At 38.3% G+C, this 22,475-nt stretch overlaps 1 protein-coding gene and 1 long non-coding RNA gene across 2 annotated transcripts; both read right to left on the bottom strand.

Moving 5' to 3' along the window:
• Positions 1 to 5,512: 5,512 nt before the first annotated feature.
• COMMD8 (COMM domain containing 8) lies at positions 5,513 to 22,371 on the bottom strand. Its single transcript, XM_045881203.3, has 5 exons — positions 22,234 to 22,371; positions 17,673 to 17,828; positions 15,232 to 15,384; positions 12,721 to 12,876; positions 5,513 to 10,807 (listed from the first exon to the last, which is right to left on the bottom strand). Exons 1-5 carry the CDS (start codon positions 22,297 to 22,299, stop codon positions 10,787 to 10,789), a joined length of 552 nt encoding a protein of 183 aa, XP_045737159.1. The 5' UTR covers positions 22,300 to 22,371; the 3' UTR covers positions 5,513 to 10,786.
• Positions 13,448 to 15,224, bottom strand: LOC129045994 (uncharacterized). Its single transcript, XR_008506598.1, has 2 exons — positions 14,428 to 15,224; positions 13,448 to 13,879 (listed from the first exon to the last, which is right to left on the bottom strand). It is a non-coding gene; the product is annotated as an uncharacterized LOC129045994 (long non-coding RNA).
• Positions 22,372 to 22,475: the final 104 nt, after the last annotated feature.

Raw genomic sequence — 22,475 nt, forward strand, 5'->3', positions numbered from 1 at the left:
CCACTTTCCCAAACCCCCTCCCATTCCCCACTTAACTAGTTCAATCTGCCACATGTTTTAGGCATGGCCATGACGAAACTGAAAGTTTACTTTATTGAGATTAGCGTTTCTAGCTATTCATATTTTTAAAGCATGCACCCTCCCCATTCCAGTCTCTGAGCCTGATCCTCAATGCGATACCTGCACACTGGTGTTCTTAACTTTTCCCCTTTTTCAAAAGATACCTTCCAACTCTAAACTTCCATGATTCTCCTGAGTGTCCCTTGACCATTCAGAATTGTTAGAAGAATGCCTAAAAATTCCTCTTTTCTATTGTAGGCCAGTCTACCAATGAGATGGACGCTTTTTTGTAAAGTTGGCCTAACATTCTGCCCCTTGACTTCGCACACCGTCTATATCCTATCGTTCCAAACTTCCCATGTGCAGATGTGCTCATCATTCCTCTTCAAGTCGTGAGCTTAGAGTTTTCTTCTTCAGGTTTCTCATACTCTATACCTTGAGATAGGTTCATATTTAATGTCATCTTTTTAAAAACAGAGGAAGCACTTGTAAGTCTTCAAATTCTCACCGAGTTGAGATGGATACTTACTAAGACGTATAGCAATTAGGATTCATTCAGGTACAAGTAACAAAAGACACAACTAAAAGTAACTTCAGCAATCAAAATGATAGCTCCTATAACAAATAGGGTGGTTACTGGCTTAATTATTTCAATAGCACAATGATGTCATCCAGAACCCAGTTCTTCCAAACTCTTTATGTTATCAGCACCCACTGTGGTTGCAACATGGCTATACTCATGCACTCATATCAAGTGGCAGAAACAAGGGAAAGTCCTGCCGTAGGTCTCTTTTTAAGAGCCAGGGAATCTTTCCCCAAAAAACTCTCCCAGCCATCATTTTTTGTTCCTTTGGATGGGGTTGGATTGTACAACCATTCCTGAACCAGTCACTGGTAAGAGGAATGAAATTATCATGATGGGCTTACGATATTGACACAATGCGTTGCCCAATGCCTGGGGCAGGGGAAAACAGTGGAATATGTTAACAAAAAGAGAGAAGAATCTTGGTTTTTGGGTAGATATCCAATTGTGACTGTCACACATTGGTCTAAGGTATCAGAAAATACTTTGTTACACATAATTTCATGATTTGATCTTCCCTACAACCCTGTGGTTATGATGACAATACCAATATCTGGAAATAGAGGCTAAGTAGGTTAAATTATTTACCCCAGATCTGATAACTAGTTAGTGATAGAGTTAGTATTTGATCTGAGTTTGGGTGTTTGTTTTGTTTTCTGGCTGCAAAGGCAAAACTTTTTCTACTCTATCACACTGCCTATATCTAATCCTTTTCACCTTGATGATCCAGGTTTTGGGTGGTTCAAAGATAAGAGGAGGGCAGGTGGGAAGAAAGAGTACAATTTCCACTCCCAACATCTAGACACTATGCCCAGTAAACACTTCTGTTCTTTTTTTAATCCTGATCCTCCTCCCTGCCCACGCCCCCCGCCCCCACCACCAAACACACAAAAGCCTTTCATTATTCTCTTGAGGGAAAGTGTAGAAGGAATAGTTCACATAGCAACTGAATAGCCTGAGGTGTGCCCCAGTCTTTTGGGATAACATTACTGTTAGGGGACAACGTGCCCCAGTTTCCCTGAGACAGTCCCAGTGTGTAATTACCAATTGTGCCACATTTTACTCTCAAATTTGTCCATTTAGATAACAATTATATAGTCACACTATTTATAGGTCTCATAATCCCCATACCTTGAGGGTATGGGAAATATCGATAAATTAACACCTTGGAGAAAATACCCGCCTTGGCTCCCTATGAATCACTTAAGTCTGACCTCAGTCTCTCCATCACTCAGGTTCATTTTATCTCACTGTTCCCCTGACCCACCCTCAAGCAAACTACTCCTTAGGTTTTTCCTACTCTTCCGCCAAAACCACAGCCACATCCCATCCCAAAATGTTCTCCTTGCTGTGCTTGAAGTTTTACATTTTATTTCCATTGCCCAGATTTCCCTCCCCAATGGGTGGATTATGAATCAAGCCACTATCTTCCAAAAAGCCATCCATGAGCAACCTTTCCTCATTCTGTTCACTCTCCTGCTAGCACTCCCTCAATTCTTATGGCCACTGAGTCAATCAGTAATAATGGATGTTGAATTTGTGTTATCTTCCAGGAGTTTTGCAAAGAGATGCTCCCCTTCCCTAAATAAAGTGTAAGGTCCTTAAGGGTAAATGCCCCATTTTCTAATTCTTCTGTATTGCCCAAAGCATCTATTGTTCTTGTCATGGTAGAGAGTCTGTAAATGACCTACACTGGTAAATGTAGCAACAGAAAAATACAATTTCGTAACAGGCAGTACTTCAGGATTATAGGTAACACACCCTCCCCCAAGTTACTTTAGTTCCATAGAGCCTATGTGTACAACCTCTAAATGGATAAAAAATGCAGTCAAACTTATAGTCGACCCAGGTTTGGGTCCATGCAAAGTGATCATGGAGATTTTCCCCCATTGCTTATGACTAAACAGACTGAATCTTAATAACAGCATTCTGGATTCGACCAGTTCTGGCAGAATTGAACTTTCCATGATGATTACTACTGCTTTAATTTTATGGAAACAGGAAATTGTTCGTTCGAAGTCTCACTTTTCACCCATTTACCCCCATTTGCCTTATTAAAAGCCTTCTGAATCTAGGTTCTGTGGGGTGTTTACTCTCCCAAGTGGGACTGCACTGCATAATTGGAACATCCAATGTGAATTCCAAGAGAATACTTCTAGACGGTATTGCACACCAAATTTCACTTCTGCCAAGAAATAAATAGGAGGTTTAGAACTCTCTAAGAGGGATGGGCAGTTCTTCACTGTCCCTCAAGTTTGCGTAAAATATATGTACAGAGAAATACCTTTTCTGCACCCCTCCTTTCAACTGTTAACTCTCCTGTTCTCCTGTTATGTATATTATTTACAAATCTGCATAAAAGAAATACATCATTTGCAAGCCTTACCTCAGAGTGGCAACCAGCCACCCCAGTTTTACTAGATAACGTATTTTTCTACTTGATATTCCCCCAAATACATTGAATTGCAGTGTATCTTTTTCTTTTTTTAAGCTAGTCAACTCACTTTAATCCGTTTCCTACATCTTTTTAAAATACTCACTGGATAAAGCTTGAAATATTTTATATTTTGCGACAATGCTCCTGAGACATTTTTAGGGAAGCCCCTTGATTATTCTAACTCACTGCAGTGTCATGGAAAGCAGAATTATAAACACAGTGATACTTCATATTCAGAACATCCACTACTAAGTAGGGAATGCTCGTGATTAGATATGCATATTTTTATTGACTGTGTTGTTCAACTCCTTATTTTAGAGAGGGCCAATAACCCTCTTGGTAAAAACTACCCTGTGGCATTATTCCAAAGTCAAGATTGCATGAGGTTTTCAGAAATTCTAAATGATATGTTTACAAGGACTAAAAATTTTTTGACATCTTTAAATAAGCTTTTTATTTTTGACCACCAGGCAGCATTTTGTGCCATTGTGATGGGAACCTAATGGCTAATGTGAAATAATGTTGTGTCATTTAAAAGGTTAATGGAAATGTAAATTGGAAACTTTAACATTGTGTAAATACAAATAAAACTGTTTTTGAGAGAAACACATCTGGGTTAGGGTGGCTTGCTTGAAAAATTCGCTTGGCTGTCCATCATCTCTGAAAAATTATTTCATTGCCGTGACTTTACCCAAGAAGACTCAACCTGAGGCAAAGATCTTCTTACAGTGATTCAGAAGGTTTGGGGAAGCAGGACTCATCAGGCTAAAGAGTGGGGGAAACTTCTATCCTGCCAGCAATGGAACATCTCTTTCGCACCACCTCACCTAAAACTTGATTGAATCCAAAAATTAGCGAAACTTTCCAAACCAGTCTCCTGCTATTTTAATTCACAGCACCCTGTCCTAAATAGCTGGGGCTTTCAAAAGCAGGTGCTACTTATACACAAAAATTCATACCTTCTGTTGCCTCTCAAAATCTGCTACGCTTAACTCACCAATATGTCAGAATATGTTAAATGTCTTATCCCTTGTTTTTAAATCCCCACTAATCAATTTGCTGAATTGTCAATTTACCCTCCTACCAAACAGGAGTTGGCTAATTCATATCCTGATTGGTATTACACAGTTCTTGTAAATAAAATAATCCCTTTGTCCCTCTTTATTTTTCAGCGGGCAGAACTTCTTTAATGGCAAAGAAACATAAATTACAATACATTAATGTTCTTTTGACATAAGCATTTGCTTTCTTACATAAGCAGATAATACTTTTGTATACCGACCAGACCACTAGAGGAGCTAAATGGCAAGAATAAGTATTTCTGGAAACCAATAGGAATTTTAATGAAATGGGAAATGTTTTAAAAATGCCAAGAAAAGAAAGGTGGACTCTTTACTTTTATAATTCCAGCTCCTGTTTTGTATCAATATATGCTGCATTTTCTGACTGAAACTGCTGTTCTAATGAAACTTGAGATTTTTCTGTAGTTGCTTTTAACATTTGAAATCAAACTTTCATACAGGGTGTTCAACTGTAATCTTTCTGTTAAGGATTTGATTAAAATATTCTAACCGTTTCATTAATTCCCTTTTTACGAGCTTCAAGTATGTGACATTATGACTTCGCTATCTCAAAAACGATCTGTGAACAAAATCCATGAAGCCTATAGACTGTGATTTCTACACATCAAAGAACTAAATCTCCCTCTAAGCAATGAATCAGCGAATAAGAAACTGTGCAGTGTCCTCTGATTCCTGACCCTTTTAGCTTTCATGGCCTTTTTTCTATTCTTATTCATCGAGTAATCATGTATCCTTGTAAAATAAAAAGTCAACTTACATGCAATCAGGTATGGACACAAGAAATGCTTGTGCTCTCAATTTCAGGACTCAACGGATACTCCAGCAGTCACAGGACTGTGGTTCACTCAGTATCTTTGTTAATAGTGTGGCTTTGCTATAAAATAAGTTGCTGTTTTCTTTGCTCTGGTACTACAGGATTTTAAATGTTTCAGCAAATGACAGAAAGGAAACACATTTGAAGGCTGGTGTCAAAAACCATCAGCTGTACTCACAAAAGCCTTTGTGCAGCTTCTGAAATGTAGTTTATTGCTGTAAATATGTACAATTTATGTTAGCTTGCTTATTTCTAAAACTCAAAACATTTTTTTAATTGAAAATGCCTACATATAAAAAGCTTAGTTTGTACTATGTTCAAAAACATGCAAGATTTCAGGCATATCTTTTTATAATCCTTAAAAATGTTTAGAATTCTGAATCTGTCATTTCGGAGCCTTTATTGTAAAATTTAATACAAAGCAAAATCCCTTTATTTGGAAGAAATTCTTTGCAGTATTATCCAACAACTGGGGAAAAAGTACCAGCACTTTCCCGGGAGCTTATTTCTGTACCACTTTGATTTTTGGGGGAAAAAAAAAAAATTCTTTAGGATAACACGCCTTACAAACATTTGGACATATGGAGTGTTTATGTATCAGAAAAAAAGAAGAAATTGTTTCCTTGTATTCAAAATGATGCCTAAAATGGACTTTAATAGCAGCCATTTGTGAGGTGCATTATGTCAAATTTCTTTTAAAATCTCCACTGTAAATGTGAATATTAGAGTTGGGTTATTTGTCAGTCTTTCCTAATTGGAAGACCTCCAACCTCCAAACTCATTGTCTCCCCTCAGAAACAGTATGTTGACAATAAAATAATGAACAGACTAAAGGTGTGAAGTTCATATATCCATTAATGATGGTTAGCAGAATAGCTTTTCAATGAAGAGTCTAAATTCCAGCCTAAAGACAACTTTAACATCCATCCAGCAAAATACCTGGGAATCAGCACTTCATCAGCAGAGCCTTAACCCTGCAGAGCTACCAAGGATTTGAGAGACATCCTACAATGGCTACTATTTCCAGAAGACTATGTTATTCAGTGGACGAAATAAATGGCCATCCAATTTTTTTAGAAAAATAACATGTATGTGTTACATGTTTAGGATTTGCTATAAGAATCATAGAAAATATGAAGCTAACACAAGATAGGTATTTGTGTATCTGTGATAGAAGTAGTATCAGCCAAGGACATGGAGAAAATGGAGCCCCTGTGCACTGTTGGTGGGAATCTAAAATGGTGTAGTCACTATGGAAAACTGTATAGAGGTTCCTCAAAAAAATTAAAAATAGAACTACTTATGATCCAGCAATCCCACTGCCAGGTTTTTATCCAAAAGAACTGAAAACAGGATCAGCTGTACTCACAAATATCTGCACTCCTATGTCCATTGCAGCATTAGTCACAATGGCCAAGAGGTGGAAACCTGAATGTCCATTTGTGGATTAATGGACAAAGAAAATGTGGTATATACATAAAATGGAATACTATTCAGCACCCCCAAAAGGAAATTCTGTCATATGTTAAAACATGGATGAACCTTGGGGTGCCTGGGTGGCTCAGTTGTTGAGTGTCTGCCTTCGGCTCAGGTCATGATCCCAGGGTCCTGGGATCGAGCCCCGCATCGGGCTCCCTGCTCCACGGGAAGCCTGCTTCTCCCTCCCCCACTCCCCCTGCTTGTGTTCCCTCTCTCGCTGTGTCTCTGTCAAATAAATAAATTAAAAATCTTTAAAAAAACAAAACAAACAAAAAAACATGGATGAATCTTGAGGACATTATGCTAAGTAAAACACTCTTGTTGCTGAAGGACAAATATTGCATAATTCCACTTACATGAAGTATCTAAAGTAGTCAATCTCTTGAAGAAGAAAGCATAATGGTGACTGCCAGGGGTTGGAGGATGGGGAAATGGGGAGTTACTGTTCTATGAGTAGAGCTTCACTGATAAAAGATGAAAAAGTTCTAGAGATCTATTGTACAACAATGTGCAGCGAGTTAACACTACTGTACTACACACTTAAAAATTTGTTCAGAGATTTCATATTATGTGTTTTTTTGCCACAAGTGAAAAAAAAAAAGAAGAAAAAATAAAGAAATACAAAGTGATACAGCCACTTTGAAACAATTTGGTAGTTTCTTACAAAGTTAAACTTGTCATACAATATGATCCAGCAATCACACTCCTGGGCATTACCAATTTCCTTCAATAGGTGAATGGATAAACAAACTGGCACATCTATTCAATGAAATATTATGTGAGAATAAAAAAGAAATGAGTTATCAAGCCACGAGAAAACATGGAAGAACCCTAAATGCATATTGCTAAGTGAAAGAACCCAGTCTGAAAAGACTGCATACTGTATGATCCTAATTACATGACATTCTGGAAAAGGCAAAACTATAAAGACATTAAGAAAACTCACTGATTGTGGGGTTCAGAGGAAGATAGAAGGATGAATAGATTAAGCATGAGGGATTTTTAGGGTGTTGAACTACTCTGTAAAGTGGATTCATGACATTAGGCTTTTGCCAAAACACAGAATTATTCAACACAGAGTGAAAATTAATATATGCAAATTTAAAAAATCATTTAGGAAGTCAGGCAATCCCAGCAAGGAATACAGACTACGTTAAAAAAATCTAACTTCATTACAAATGGATAAAACCACCTCACTGAAGGGGGGGGAGGTACTGACCTAAGTAAACCTGGAAATGAGTGAAGTCTGTAAGACTAAGGGCAAAAGAACTGAATAAACTATGGAATTTAGTTAATAACAACGTATTGACATTTGTTAATTCTAACAAATGTACCATACGTACATGTTAATAATAAGGGAATCTAAATGTGGGGTATATGGGATCTTTCTGAATTACCTGTTCAAATTTTTATGTAAATCTAAAATTATTCTAAAAAAAAAAAAAAAGTCCATTTATAGAAGAAAAAGCCACAGATTGGGAGAAAACACTTGCAAGGCATATATGTGATAAAGACTTGTATCCAGGCTATCAAGAACTCCCAAAACTCAACAGTAAGAAAACAACCCAATTTAGAAATGGGCAATGGATCTGAACAGACACTTCACCAAAGAAGATCTACAGATAGCAAACTGCACATGAGAAGACAATGAACACTGTCAGTCATTAGGGAAATAAATATAATTAAAACCACAACGAGATATGACTACACACTTATTACAACAGCTGAAATTAAGACTGACCAAAGCACGTGTTAGCAAACAGGTGAAGGTGGAACTCTCAGACTGCGGGATGGAATGTAAAATGGTAAAATCACTTTGGAAACATTTCACTCTTCAAAGTATTCACTCAAAGGAAGCACACGTCCATACAAAGGTTTACACAAGAATGTTCACAGGATTCTGTGTTACGTAATGGCCATAAAAATTTTCAACAACCAAAAATATCCTTTAACAGGTGAATAAACAAATTATGGTAAAACTCTACAACTGAATACTTCTCAAAAAGAGAAAGGAAATGAACTATTGCTATATGCAACAACACAGATGAACTCAATACTGAAAGAAGCCGGATCAAAAGAAAAGGTACATACTGTATGATTCCACTAATATTAAATTCTTGAAAAGTGTGAACAAATCTACGAGTGGCAGGAAGTAGATCAGGGGTTGGGGGGAGGGCACAGGAGCAGGGATTACAAAGGAATAGGAGGAAACTTTTGGGAGTGATTGCCATGTTCATCATCCCGACAGAGGTGATGCTTTCTTGGGTGTACAGATGTCAAAACTTACCAGATTATACACTTTAAATATGTGAGGTTTACAGTATATCGGTGAGATTTCAATAAAGTGGTTAAATATTCTAATGGAGTGATAAATAAGGTGGTGAGAGGAAGAATAAGTAGAGCAAGATTTTCTGCTTATCAAAGGAAGAAAATGGAGGGTTGAAATTCCAAAGGACCTTAAATCAGTATAGATCTTCTTCAACATGATGGGTTTACATCCCAATAAACCCATCATAAACTGAAAATACTGTAAGTCAAAAACGCATTTAATATGCCTCACCTACTGAACATCACAGCTTAGCCTACTCTACCTTAAATGCTCGGAACACTTACACTAGCCTCCAGTTGGGCAAAATCATCTAACACAAAGCCTATTTTTAAATGAAGTGTTGAATACCTCATGTAATTTACTGAATACTATACTGAAAGTGAGAAACAGAAGTTTGTCTGGGTAAAGGATGGTTGTCAGGATATCAGCTGTTTACTTGTGACCGCGGGGCCGCCTGGGAGCTGCGGGGTTGCCGCTGCCCAACATCAGAAAAGAGTGTTGGACTGCATATTGCTAGCCCAGGAAAAGATCAAAATACAAAATATGTTAAAAAAAAATCAAAATTCAAAGTATGGTTTGTACTGAATGCAGGTTGTTTTAGCACCACACTGAAGTCAAAAAACCCTAAGTCAAACCATCGTACATCAGCGATCATCTGCATTATTTAAAGTGCTCGCCTGCAAACCGCTACCGGTCCGTGACATAAGGAACTTGCACAGGGAGTAAGTCAACGACCTCCCTAAGCACACTGTTTCGTTCAGCTGATATTTTTTCCATAATCAACATCTCTCAATAAGAAAAGCAATATATTGATGAACACTCTGGCATGCGCTCCTCATCTAATCCCTGACCTGTAACAAACAGTGCACAGAAGACTGGCATTAGTCTACAGACACATTTTGAGGAGCACTGCCTAGATCACAAGCAGGTATTTTTTTTAAGCTCTCAAAGCCTATCTTCATCTCTATGATGATAAATAGTAATAACTGTTCCGAACACCTCAAATAATAGTCTGATGCTCTAAAGAGCAATTAAGCTCGCAAACAGCAGGTACCAATTAATTACGGGTCACTGCATTATGTAGAAAGTCTTCTGAAATAAAGCAATATGTAAAAGTAAAATGACATTTTTTATTTGTTCAGAATGCTTGTTTTTAGTTAACTGAAATTAAAAATGGTTTGTTTTCCAGTGAAGTTAACACCCAAAACTATTAACTTCAATATTAAAAGTCTGTAACAAAAATGGACCTATATTTAATCTCAGCTGATACCTGAATAGCTATATATACACTATGCAATGACATCGATTCTTTTTAACGAAGCACAGCCTCCCGATTAGACACAGAAGTGCAGAAGTAACAGTGTTACTTTCATTTTTTCCCACTCGAGTAAAAGATTTTAATCTCTAGAATTCATAAACTCAAAACTGTTGACACAATTTTAATTATTTTTTCTTGTTCATGTCTGAAGAGGAGCTTTCTCTAAGAAATTTTGTATTTTATAATCTTTCCTTTGAAATAGAAGAAAGATATGGAATCTCCTGAGTTATATATGCAGCTCATACATTCTTTAAAAGTTATTTTTTAAAATATTACAAATTAATCATATATATCCATAAAACACATCCTTGTTATTCATATATTCCTTTAAGCAACATTCAAGTAGATTTGTGCTTTGTACGTTTACATTACTTTAGAGCTTATTTTTAGCTTTCAATAAAACTGTGTATCTATAAAGGTTTCTCAAATATTTAATAAATGAGGCAAAACAGCCATTATGAAAATATAAACTGCTATTAGAGCTTTTTCATCTCTCATTTTTTATGCATTTCCTGTCGACCATGTCATTTCCTGTTCTGCAGGGAAGCGGGTATATTTTCATCTCTGTAAGCCCAACATGCTGCTTTCTCAGCATAGCAAAACAGTCAGTACAGCGCAGGTATTCTGAACACACAGTATTCACTTGGCCGCATCTGGGGTAGCAGTAGAATCTCAGAGTGTTGGTTATTTCAACTGCAGGACCACCTTAAAACACAAAGTCGGGGGTGGGGGATGGGAATCAGGTTATTCCAGAATGATGCCCGTATCTGCTTAATGAAATGCTTTGAAATCTCTGAAGACAGGAGAACTGATAACAAGCAAGTACAATGCACAGTAACTGATGATGCATGCCTGCCGGGATTCATGGTTCAGACTCAATTAACATTTATATGAGGCTCTACCACACACTCCCTAAGACATTTAGCCCCATCCAAAAGCAAGCCAGTCTACCAGTGTGGCTACTAGGCATGTGGACCAATCATCATGGCACTAAAATGACTGAGTAACTGCAAAGTACGGACGGAAGCTGAATATACCAGGGTTTCAAAAAGGTAGAGCCGGGGGGCACCCGGGTGGCCCAGTCGGTTGAGCATCTGCCTTTGGCTCAGGTCATGATCCCGGAATCCTGGAATGGAGTCCTGCATTGGGAATCCCTGCTCAGCGGGGAGTCTGCTTCTCCCCCTCCCTCTGCCACTCCCCCCTGCTCATGCACTCACGCACACGCGCTCTCTCTCTCTCTTTCTCTTTCAGAGTAAATACATAAATAAATAAAATCTAAAAGAAAAAAAAAAAGATAGAGCAGAGGCACTGGGTGGCTCAATCAGTTAAGCATCCGACTCTTGATCTCAGCTCAGGTCTTGATCTCAGGGTGGTGAGTTCAGGCCCTGCACTGGGCTCCACGCTGGGCATGGAGACTACTTTAAAAAGAAAAAAAAGGTAGAGCCAAGAAGGTTGGTCAGGGGCAAGAGAAGTTGGTTAGAATATCTGACATTGATCACTGGAAAACAGATTACTAGAACAAACGCTGAGAAATCTTTTTTTTTTTTTTTTAATTTAATTTATTTATTTGACAGAGACAGAGAGCACAAGCAGGGGGAGCGGCAGGCAGATGGAGAGGGAGAAGCAGGCTCTCTGCTGAGCAGGGAGCCCAATGCAGGACTCGATCCCAGAACTCTGGGATCATGACCCGAGCCTAAAGCAGACACCTAACAGACTGAGCCACCCAGGCGCCCAATGCTGAGCAATCATGAAAGGAACACACGTATACAGAGACAGTTATTTTTATTTCTTTCTGACAGCAGCAGTTTCTATTGTTTAAATATGATTTTTCTCATTAAATAAACACCGAGAATGGTTCCTGTTAGTCAATCCTTTGTATACATAAAATTTTTAGTCACTCATTAGTTTCACCTGATTTTGTCATAACTACAAGCCATATTTTGTCTCCTGTACTTAGAGGATTATAAAAGCAATTCTATTTGTGCAGTTACAACTTTTTTTTTTTTAAAGATTTTGTTTATTTATTTGACAGAGAGAGAGAGAGCACAAGCAGGGGGAGCGGCAGAGGGAGAAGCAGGCTCCCCACTGAGCAGGGAGCCCGATGTGGGGCTCGATCCCAGGACCCTGGGATCATGACCCAAGCCAAAGGCAGATGTTTAACCAACTTAGCCACTCAGGCGCCCCTTATCCGTGCATTTAAATAAGACACTGTTTTCTTTAAAATCATAACTATACATAATAATCATAAAAACACTTCAGGATCAACTGATTTCATAGCCCCAGGTAAAAGTTTTATTTTTTTTAAGTAAAAATTTTATTTTTATCATTAATGAGGACTGAGGCAAAAAAATCTAGCTGTTAGAAGAGCACTATTATTCTATCAAAAATAACTCCTTGATAAATTATGCTCAAAACTAAGTAGTTAAAATTACAAGTAATAATTAAATATCTAAAACTAGAGATGTAGAACATATCAACAAGGTATTTTCTGTGCTTAACATAAAATATCAGGAATAAAAGAAATATGAAAAGTCAATTACGAGTTTTTCTTCTATTGTTCTAAGGATATCAATCAAAACTTAAACATTTTAAACACACAACAAAATTAAAACAAATACCTTATTAGCTGCTTCCAAGGAATTTATTAGATTCTGCAGCTCTTCTTTACTCATTTCAACAGAATATGGTTTGACTTCACCATTTTCTTTTATGTCTAGATGAAGGTTTAAAAGTGGCATTTGTAAAGTAGCAATCTTGTCACTAGACAGTGCAAGCTGTTTAAAATGAGGAAAACAGTAATTAATAAGTAGTAAAAAAGACTACATTAAATATGCATCAGAGCTTATTAACAATACATCTTAAGAAAAGAATACTCCTGTTTGCTGTCAAGTACAGGAAAAGGTGGAAGAAATAAAGAAACCCATGCCAAACCAACACATATATGAAGAACAGACTGAGAAAGGAGGATGACAGGGAGGAAGACGACTAGGGAAAAAAGGACAAACAGTCCAAAGTTTGTGGTAGAAGCAGAAATCCAGAGCAGAGTTATGGCTGGGAAAGGAAGTACTGAATGGGTCCAATGCATCACGAAACCAAGACTTCTTAAAGCTTAAAGAAGTGTGAAGATACCAAGAGGATGAAAGTCCATGTACAAAGATAAAACTAAAAACACTGGTAAACCCTGTGCAATGAAGATACTTAATTTACAATCAGCTAATTCTCTATTAAATTATTGATAAACATGTTATCAAGATACCACTTTCAATTAGAGCCACTCAGCAAAAACACTCAACATTTACTCCACCTCCTATTTTCTGTCTAGAGAGAATCCTAGAGGAAACAGAAGAACCAAATATTTATGATATTAATAATTTTTGAAACAAGCACCATAGCTTCATTGGCAGATGGCAAAGGGAAAATTAATTTTCCTGGAATCTTCGCTAAAAAACTCCACAATACCTGAATCTTCAAAGTGTTACTACTTGCAAAAATTTACTTGTACCATTCATTACTTGTACAATGATTGGTAAGGAACTACTTCCCTAACAAACATCCTCGGAGGCACACACTACAGAATTGAATCCTCACATACCTCCTTCATTCTCTCTTAAAAAACCAGGACTCATAATATCTGAGATTTGGAAGTATCAAAGATGGTCTACCGTATAGATAATTCTCCTCCTCGGTGTCTCCAGTAACTGCTTTCTCAGTCTATGTTTGAGTATGACCAATGATGAACATGCTACCTCAAGAAGAGGTTAAAATAATCTTCAGATACTGAAAGGTGTAAAAAAGTTCTCCTTAAGTTGAACGTGAACTCATCTTATTGCAAACTATATACCTTAGACCTTACCCTTTGTCCCAGACTCTGAAGCCACAGAGCATATATCAATTACCTCATCCATACAGATGACTTTTAGTCCTTTAAGGATAACTATAATTTTTCTAATAAAGTTTTTCTTTTCTGGATAGATGGTCTCAAGTGTTTCAAAAAACCTTCATGTACCACGATTTTAAGTTCCTGTTCATTCTTTTTTGGTTTGGCTCCAATTTGTTTAAGTATCTCTTATATTTGGCAGCCAAAAGTAAAAGTACTACTAAATTAAATTAACTAAAAAGATTTAATGAATGAAAACAGAATTAGAATTACCCATTGCTTGAAACACTGCATTTCTACTAACAAAACAAGACTGAATCACCATACTGCTGACTCAGGTCACATTTGGCAAATCAAAACAACTAAATATTTTTCATACAAATTACTTTTGGCATATCTCTCATATCTTTTATATTAAATTGGTTTTATTTAAATAAAAACCCTTTACCTAGGTTATCTCTGCTCAGTTTATTTTGCTTCATTTGGTCCATCACTGTAATTTGCTGTAAAATAATTTTAAACTTTGACTGTATTATATTAATATTTAACACATCGCAGATCTGATGAGCATATGAGCATAATATGCATGAAAGAATATTTGTTAAAGTTTGGGCCCAAACCAGAATCACAGAGACCTCCTTTCTGGCTAACACAAATTCATCTGGTTTTGGTTATTAACCCAGCTATGACCCAAATAACTATATGATTTGTCCACACTTTTCTCCACTTTATCCACAAAGACAATATGAGGCACTTATCATGCTGAAAAGAAGAAACAACAATGTGTTTCAACACAACCTCCTCATCTAGGTCTAGGTACCCTATATAGCATGGAAAGTTGGTCTGAAATTGTTCTTTATGAATCCTACTGATCATGAGTCTCTTTTCAAAATGTTTTTTAAGTGCTCTTTTAATAGCACATTACAGATTTAACCCTGGAGGCAGAATCGTATTTACCAATCTCAGGAAGACTATAAAGTCTAGAAACTTCTAGCCAAAAATAGATGTTGAATACATACTACTCCACTACTTAAGACATTTAATGATTCACAGCTCTAGTTAATTAAATTATCAATGTAGTGTTTTTACATATTATGTGGATGTTTGTACTGTACTAAGTTAACGTAAAAATACAATTTTTTGACAATGTATTCTTAAAATAACAGAAATTTTAGATGTATATTATGAAGAATAAGCATTTCTATTCAAAAAATGAGATAAAAAACATACATGCCCATAAAAAGATTCTCACCTTTAACTGCCAATCAAAATCCTGTAGCTGTGCAGAAGAAATATCAACTATTTCTTCTAACAGAGCCTGCTTGATTTCATCTTTCCTACTTTTCAAGCATTTCATGACAGCTTGTTGATGAAATGAATTCAACTGATTCAACTGCTGAAATATCTATGAAAATAAACAGAAAATAAGCGAAAGGGTCTTTGTTTAAAATGTACACACACAGCTCCACTCCCCTTTCATAAAACCTTTAAAATGACAGTTAAAAAAAATATATTTCTGTCTCTATGAAGAGAATAAGATGAGAATGCATAACTAACAACCAAGAGATTTTCCTTTTTAAGATTTTATTTATTTATTTGACAGAGAGAGACACAGCGAGAGAAGGAACACAAGCAAAGGGAGTGAGAGAGGGAGAAGCAGGCCTCCTGCTGAGCAGGGAGCCCGATGTGGGGCTCGATCCCAGGACCCTGGGATCATGACCTGAGCCGAAGACAGATACTTAACCGACTGAGCCACCCAGGTGCCCCTGTATCTGGACTCTTAATTCTGCTCCGTTAGTTTGTCTATATTTCTCAGTACTACACTGTCTTAATTACTGTAGAATTAAAGCTATGTTACATAAAGTCTTGATATTTGGCAGTAGAAGACCTTTAACTTCATGTTTCTCCAAGATTGCTTTGGCTATTCTAGGTCCTCTGTATTTTCATGTACACTTTAAAATCAGCTTGTCAATTTCAACCAAAAAACCTGCTGGACTGCCCCCACATTGGGCTCCCTGCTCAGTGGGGAGCCTGCTTCTCCCTCTCCTGCACCCCCCGTCTGTCAGTGCTCTTTCTCGCTCTGTCAAATAAATAAATAAAATCTTAAAAAAAAAAGTCCAGATACATACATATACAGTGACCTGATTTACAACAAAGGCTGCACAGAAATTCTATGGGAGCAAGGACGGTCATTTCAATAAACACTACTGGGTCAGTTGGCTATTGACGTGAAAAAATGTGAACTCGACCCTTACTCCACACACAAATATTAATTCAAAATGCATCAGTAACATAAATGTGAGAGCTTCTACAAGAAAACGAACAAACACATCTTCATGACTTCGGCACAAATATTTCTTAAACATGATTTTAATAGCACTAACCACCAAAAGAAATACTGACAAAGCTGGACTTGATTAAAACTCAGAACTTCTGTTCACAAAAAGACACCATTAAGAGTGAAAAGGCAAGCCACATAATGAGAGAAGATATTTAAAATACATATATCTAACAAAGAACTCCCACCCAGAATACCATCCAAATCAAAATGAACATATATAACTACATTTTTTTTTAAAGTAGGCAACCTATACAAACATGCCAAAATAATTTTTGACCAAGGTACAAAAGCAATTCAATGGAAGGATACTCCATGACCCTATAATTTCATGTCAAGATGTCTATCCAAGAAAAGTTGGCTAATATGTGGACAAGGAGACATGTACAAAATATTTGTAGAAGTACTATACATTAAAGAGGCAATGATCTAATAGTTCATCAGGAGGGGGCCGGAAAAATAAGTCCTGCTAATTCCTATCATCAAATACTGTAAGAGTTAAAATACAGGAACCAGATCTACATTTACCAACACTGATAAGTCTAAAACACAACATTCCATAAAAAAATTACAAAGGGATACATGTTATCATTCACAAGTTACATGTTTAGCTCAAATAATTGTATATATTGCTTACAATGTAAATAGTCATACAATATAGACTACAAAACATGTACACCAACTTCACAAGTGGTGATCTCTTGGGGAAGGGTGGCATGTGGTATTTAGGTATATCTGTAATGTCTTGTTTCTAAAACAAACACACAAACCTGTAATGCATAAAGATGTTAACAACTGTTTAATTGTGATAATGGGAGTGTAGGTGTCAGTTATATAACTTTTAGTTTTCTTCTACATGATTTAAATGTGTCACAATTTTAAAAACACAAACAACCAAAACTATAAAAAAAAAAGAACTTCCATAATCAGATTTGCCTACTCATAATTATGAGGTTTTTGTTGTAATATATACTTATTGGGGGGTGCCTGGGTGGCTGTCAGTTAAGCATCTGCCTTCACATGATCCCAGGGTCCTGGGATTCAGCCAAATCAGGCTCCCTGCTCAACCGGGAGTCTGCTTCTCCCTCTCCCTCTGCCCTTTCCCTCCCCCACCCCAACCCCCATTCCTGATCTCTCATGTTCTCTCTCTCTCAAATAAATGAATAAAATATTTTTAAAAATGTATATATATATGTGTGTGTATATATATATACATATACATGTGTATATATATATACATATACACTTACTGATGATGGTTCTTGTATAATATAGTGCCCTAAAGACCAACTTAAGAAAAACCTGAAAACAATTTATTATTTATTATAAGGTACAGAAAATTGGAGTGAAGTTACCTCTTCATCAGATAAATTTTTACCAACTACAGCTTTGAAAAATTTGGTAATATCTTCTAGAACATTCTTCCATTCTGTTGAATCCCAAACACTGTGATAATCCTGGTGGAGAGGATAAGCTCGGCCACAAATGCCATCAATTATTTTGTGAAGAAGCTAGAGAGAAAAGGAAATAAATGAATTACACGTAAACTTATAAAAAAGATTTATCTTCCTTGTAGGAAACAAATATAGTGGGGACAAGCTCATGTTATCTACAAAAGCAGCAGAGGTTGAAATATAACTATTTTTAACAGTATTCACATTAATTAAAAATTAAAGCTCCAATAAACATCCCAGACTTTCTATAATTTTGTCCACCTTCAGGAGCTAAAATAATTTCATAGATACACTGTTGTTTCCCCAATATTCATGAAAGGAAAATGGTGAATATAAAGGTTTCACCTTGGTATTACTTAGACACTGTACTTATACCAATAATCTAAAAAAAGTATGACTTTTAGACTAAAGGTATTTTTTACCATAGATCGACAAACTTCATTTCCCTTTACTTCCATTTTCACAGCATTCATACTCACTTCTTTTGGTCCACTCCAAGAAAGCAGTCAGTACCTTTCTTTTTCTTTTGTACATTCCTTTATCTCTACCCTACCTTAGCATCAGCAATGGAAGTCCTAACACATATATAACTGAACATAGTTATTAAACTGAATTTTGGAATAAAACTGTCTAGTTTGAATCCTAGTTCCACCACTTAACTAGTTTTATCAAGTTATTCAAATGGTCTGTGCCTGTTTCCTCATGTATAAAATGAGAATATCATCTACCCCCATAATGTTGTAAGGATTAAATGAGTACATGCACATTTACTTGGCACATTCCTAGCATGTATAAAACACTTAAACATTGCTAGCCATTGTCATACTTCTTCTTATTATTATTATCACTATTATCACCACTACCACCACCACTACTACTTCTGGTATTATGTTCCATGTCGTTAACATACATTAAGTGAGTGCCTACTATACCAGCACTATACTAGATAAATTATTAATATGGTTTTCTCTCCCAGGGAATATTTGTGTCCTGTAAAAAGAGTATCTGAATCCATATAATTTGGAAATGAATTTAAGCAACAAGTCTTCCAACTCTTTCCCCTGAACCATATTCTACTCCATTTTAAGCAATAACTCTTTCTCTATAACACCACACATATCAGAATAGAAATGAGAAACTGGTAACCCCACTTCCAAATAATGGCTAATGCACTATGTGAACAGACTTTTTATTTACCATAAGTCAACAAACATTCTCAATTTGAAATTCATTCAAAATTCTCTACACAAACTGCCCCCGGGCTAAAGCCAAACCCAGAACTCTAACTAAAAAATAAAAGTGTCACCTTTTTGGATGTAAATGTTTTTATTCATTCATTTATCCATTCATTTATAAATGTTTGTATTCATATATACAAATATGTAATGAGCACCCTAGCCAATTGTTAAACAAGTTAATGGAAATACAAAGCAAAAATAGCCATAATAACTACCATTTATGAAGCCCGAACTGAGTACCAAGCACTGTGCTCATCCTCACTACAACCCCATGAGGTAAGTATTGTTATTATCCCCATTTCACAAATGAGAAACTGAGGATAAACAAGATTAAGTTTCTACCATATCAGAGCTTTAGTCCACTAGAGAAAGACAAACATACAAATACGTAAATGCAATTTAGAATGACTGGAGCTATATTATAAGTTTACAGGAGATACAAAGGAGCACAGACAGGAAGCAGGGAAAGGGCTGTTTTAAAAGGATGAGTAGCTGGCCATCGAAACAGAAGAGAAGGGCATTTCTAGTCACAAGCAACAGCATATGCACAGAATGGAAGTGTAAAATCACTTGTTCAGTTTGAAAAAAGACAGGATATAAGGCTGGAGAGGTGAGTGGAGGCCAAATCATAAAAGGCGCTGTTTGCAGTGTCTAGGCTCTTTAATTATTTCCACAGGGAAGAAATCTATTCACATATTTGCATTATTTTTCCATAAATCTGCTAACAAGTTGGGAGATAAAAGGAAAGAAAAGGAAAAGAGAGATGGTGAGACCAAAGGCCCCCTGCCCTCAGTTTACCAGGAAGAAATCAGGGGGGCCTAAATAATTGAGGACACTCAAAATGGAGGCAGTACAGAGGTAAAAGAGACGTGAAAAGGAGGAGGAACCAAGGATGATACTCAAGATTTTAGGTTGAGTGGCTGGGTAAATGGTGGTCCCCTAAATCAAAAATGAAGTTACAACCACAGGAAGAGTGGTTCTGGGGGGGAAAACGAGTAGTTCAGCCAAGGACACACTGAATTTGAGATACCTGGAGTGTGTCTCAGCAGAAGCCTGACACTCAGGGATGAGATCTTTGGCTGGATGCAGACACCTAGGTGTCATCAACCTACATGGTGGGAAAGGTTATGGGCCTTATCTAAGAAGTAGACAGAATGAAGACAGGGGCAGAAGGCTGATACAAAGACGATCAACAGATCTGAACACATGTTCCACCTTTACCACTTACTAGTTTGACACCTCAGGCACATTTCTCAAACTCTCTGCTGACATTTCCGTTTCTGCACTGGTAAAATCACAGAAAAGAGTTAAGACAGGTTTTTTTGATCCTGATAAGAATTAAGTAAGTCTATTCTCTTCTATCTCCCCCACACTTTCCCACTGTAAATGGAATCAAGGAAAAAAGATGACCTAAATGTGGGGCTTATAAAAGCTGCCTACCACAAACCCCTCTATCACATTATGTAGGCGAAGCCCCCACTCCCACCCTTCACCCATTGTGAATGGAACAGAATTGGGACTTACTCAGTGATGCCTATCACTGACACTGAAGGCCAGCCCACCAAAGCTTGGCATCCAGATAACTGCCCCATGGTTGGGCAGATTTTAATATGCATTAATTCCTTCCCTCAGTGAACACTGATTAAGAACCCACCTTGAGCCAGACACAACTCTCCAGAACTAAAGATAAGGTATCTACCCTGAAGGAGTTCAGAAGAGACCAGAGGCAAGCCAACCAGTCAAGAAGTTGTGTAATGAGACCTGAATTGCTGTGGGACAGAGGAGGAGGAGTAAACATATTTATGTATTAATTACAATACAATGAATCAGTAGACTGACTTCTGAGGACAAACAGAACCACAGCTCCCAGAGCTAATAATGAAGTTCCATTTTGCACATGTTGCTTTCTTTTAGGGACAGGCAAATTTCCTTCAGGTCTTTCCTTCTTTTCAGGGGGGGAAAAACCCACTTCTCAGTCAGATTTTTCTCTTACAGCAACCACTGGGTTTTCTCCTCCTCTCACAGTTCAGTCAAGATACTTATTAGATGTAATTACTGTCTCCACGTTTGATTTTTCAAACTCAAAACTGCCAGTGCCTTTGGTACTGCGGCTAAACACACAAGCAAGGCATATAAAGAGTTGAGCCACCTGACTTCCTACTAAACTGTCTAGCCTTAGTCTCCCTGCTCTGCTCACTCAAATCTCAGCCTCTAAAAATTATAGCAGGTCCTGAAACCTGTAGAGGCTGGTTTCCTTCCTCTAGCTTCGTAGCTGCTATTCCTCTGCCTAAAACACTCTCTTCCTTCTAGACTGTCTGGTTCCTACTCATCCTTCAGAACTCAACCTAGAAATTTAGATGTTCCTCTTCTGCAAAGCCTCTCCCTGCCCCCTCGAATCTGGGGTGCTACCTGTCCCACGAGCTCATTACTGGTTAATTCAGTTTGGTTCCCTTATTAGATAGCAAGCTCCACAGGGGCACAGGCTGTATCTCATTCACCATTTCACCTTATGCCATATGGGCACTCAGCACAAGGCAAACTTCAGTGCAAAGCTGGCCGGACGAATGAACAAAGCTGCTTTTCCCAGATCCTCACGGCCAAGTTCCTTCCCAGGCTCCGGGTGTCAGTGTATATGGCACCTCTTGAGGGAGAGGCTACCTTATACCACGCTACCTAAAGTAAGTCGCCCAGTTATTGGTAGCACTTACCAATTTTTTTTCTGTCGCCCTCAAGGGGGCAGGGTATACTTCTCTAGGTCACCAGCTCGTCCCCAGCACCTAGCACTGTGCCTAGTGCACAGGGACGGTGAAGGTGTGTACTGTATGAATGAATGAGAGGCTGCAAACCACTGGCTCCACGTTGTAAGATTTCAAATACTACGGTGGCGACTTCGCTCCCCAGCCCAGTCACCGGGTCGCGCGGGCCGCGCTTGGGAGCTGATGGGCCGACCCCACCGGGTGCGAGCATGACCGGCCGCAAGTCAGCTCGAAAAGCCCCTCGAGGGGCAGCTCCAAGGAGGGGCGCGGAGGTGGCGCCAAAAGCCTCGCCTCCTCAGCGCTCCAGGGGACGAAAGGGGCCGGACCCCGGACATCACGCCCATTGCCCCGTCCCTGCCCCGGGCAGCCCGGGTGAGCCCAGCGAAGACGTCTCGATCACACCGGGCCGGACCTGCAGCTCGGGCTGTGCCAGAGCCCCGCCTGCCACGCCGCCTGCGCTCTCCTCACCTGCGGGCCCAGCTCGGCTGGAATTTTCTGCAGCTGCCACAAGGGCGTCCCCTCTTCCGGCTCCATCCTAGTACGAAGCAGGAACCTCGGTCACATGACAAGGCCCGGTGGCGCCTCTAGAGCGACGGCTCACCCACGTGACTCTCTCGGGGGGGCGGGGGCCGGGCGGGGAGACGCCGGAGCCTTGTGCGCGTGCGCAGAGGCATAGCACACGCTTTCCCGGTAACTAAGGGAAGTCCCTT

Source organism: Mirounga angustirostris, unplaced genomic scaffold, assembly GCF_029215605.1.
Source record: "Mirounga angustirostris isolate CCGP_5_RB_7025 unplaced genomic scaffold, mMirAng1.0.hap1 SCAF_2, whole genome shotgun sequence".
In the NCBI taxonomy this organism is placed as follows: Eukaryota; Metazoa; Chordata; class Mammalia; order Carnivora; family Phocidae; genus Mirounga; species Mirounga angustirostris.

What these genes read in the sequence shown, in the direction of transcription:
- COMMD8 (XM_045881203.3), bottom strand. Translation starts at nt 22,299, where the DNA reads ATGGAGCCGGAAGAGGGGACGCCCTTGTGGCAGCTGCAGAAAATTCCA. An exon ending in AAAATTTATCTGATGAAGAG is followed by an intron (nt 15,385 to 17,672) that starts GTAACTTCACTC and finishes TTATTTTCATAG; the next exon opens with ATATTTCAGCAGTTGAATCA. An exon ending in CCTTGGAAGCAGCTAATAAG is followed by an intron (nt 10,808 to 12,720) that starts GTATTTGTTTTA and finishes TTGTGTTTTAAG; the next exon opens with GTGGTCCTGCAGTTGAAATA.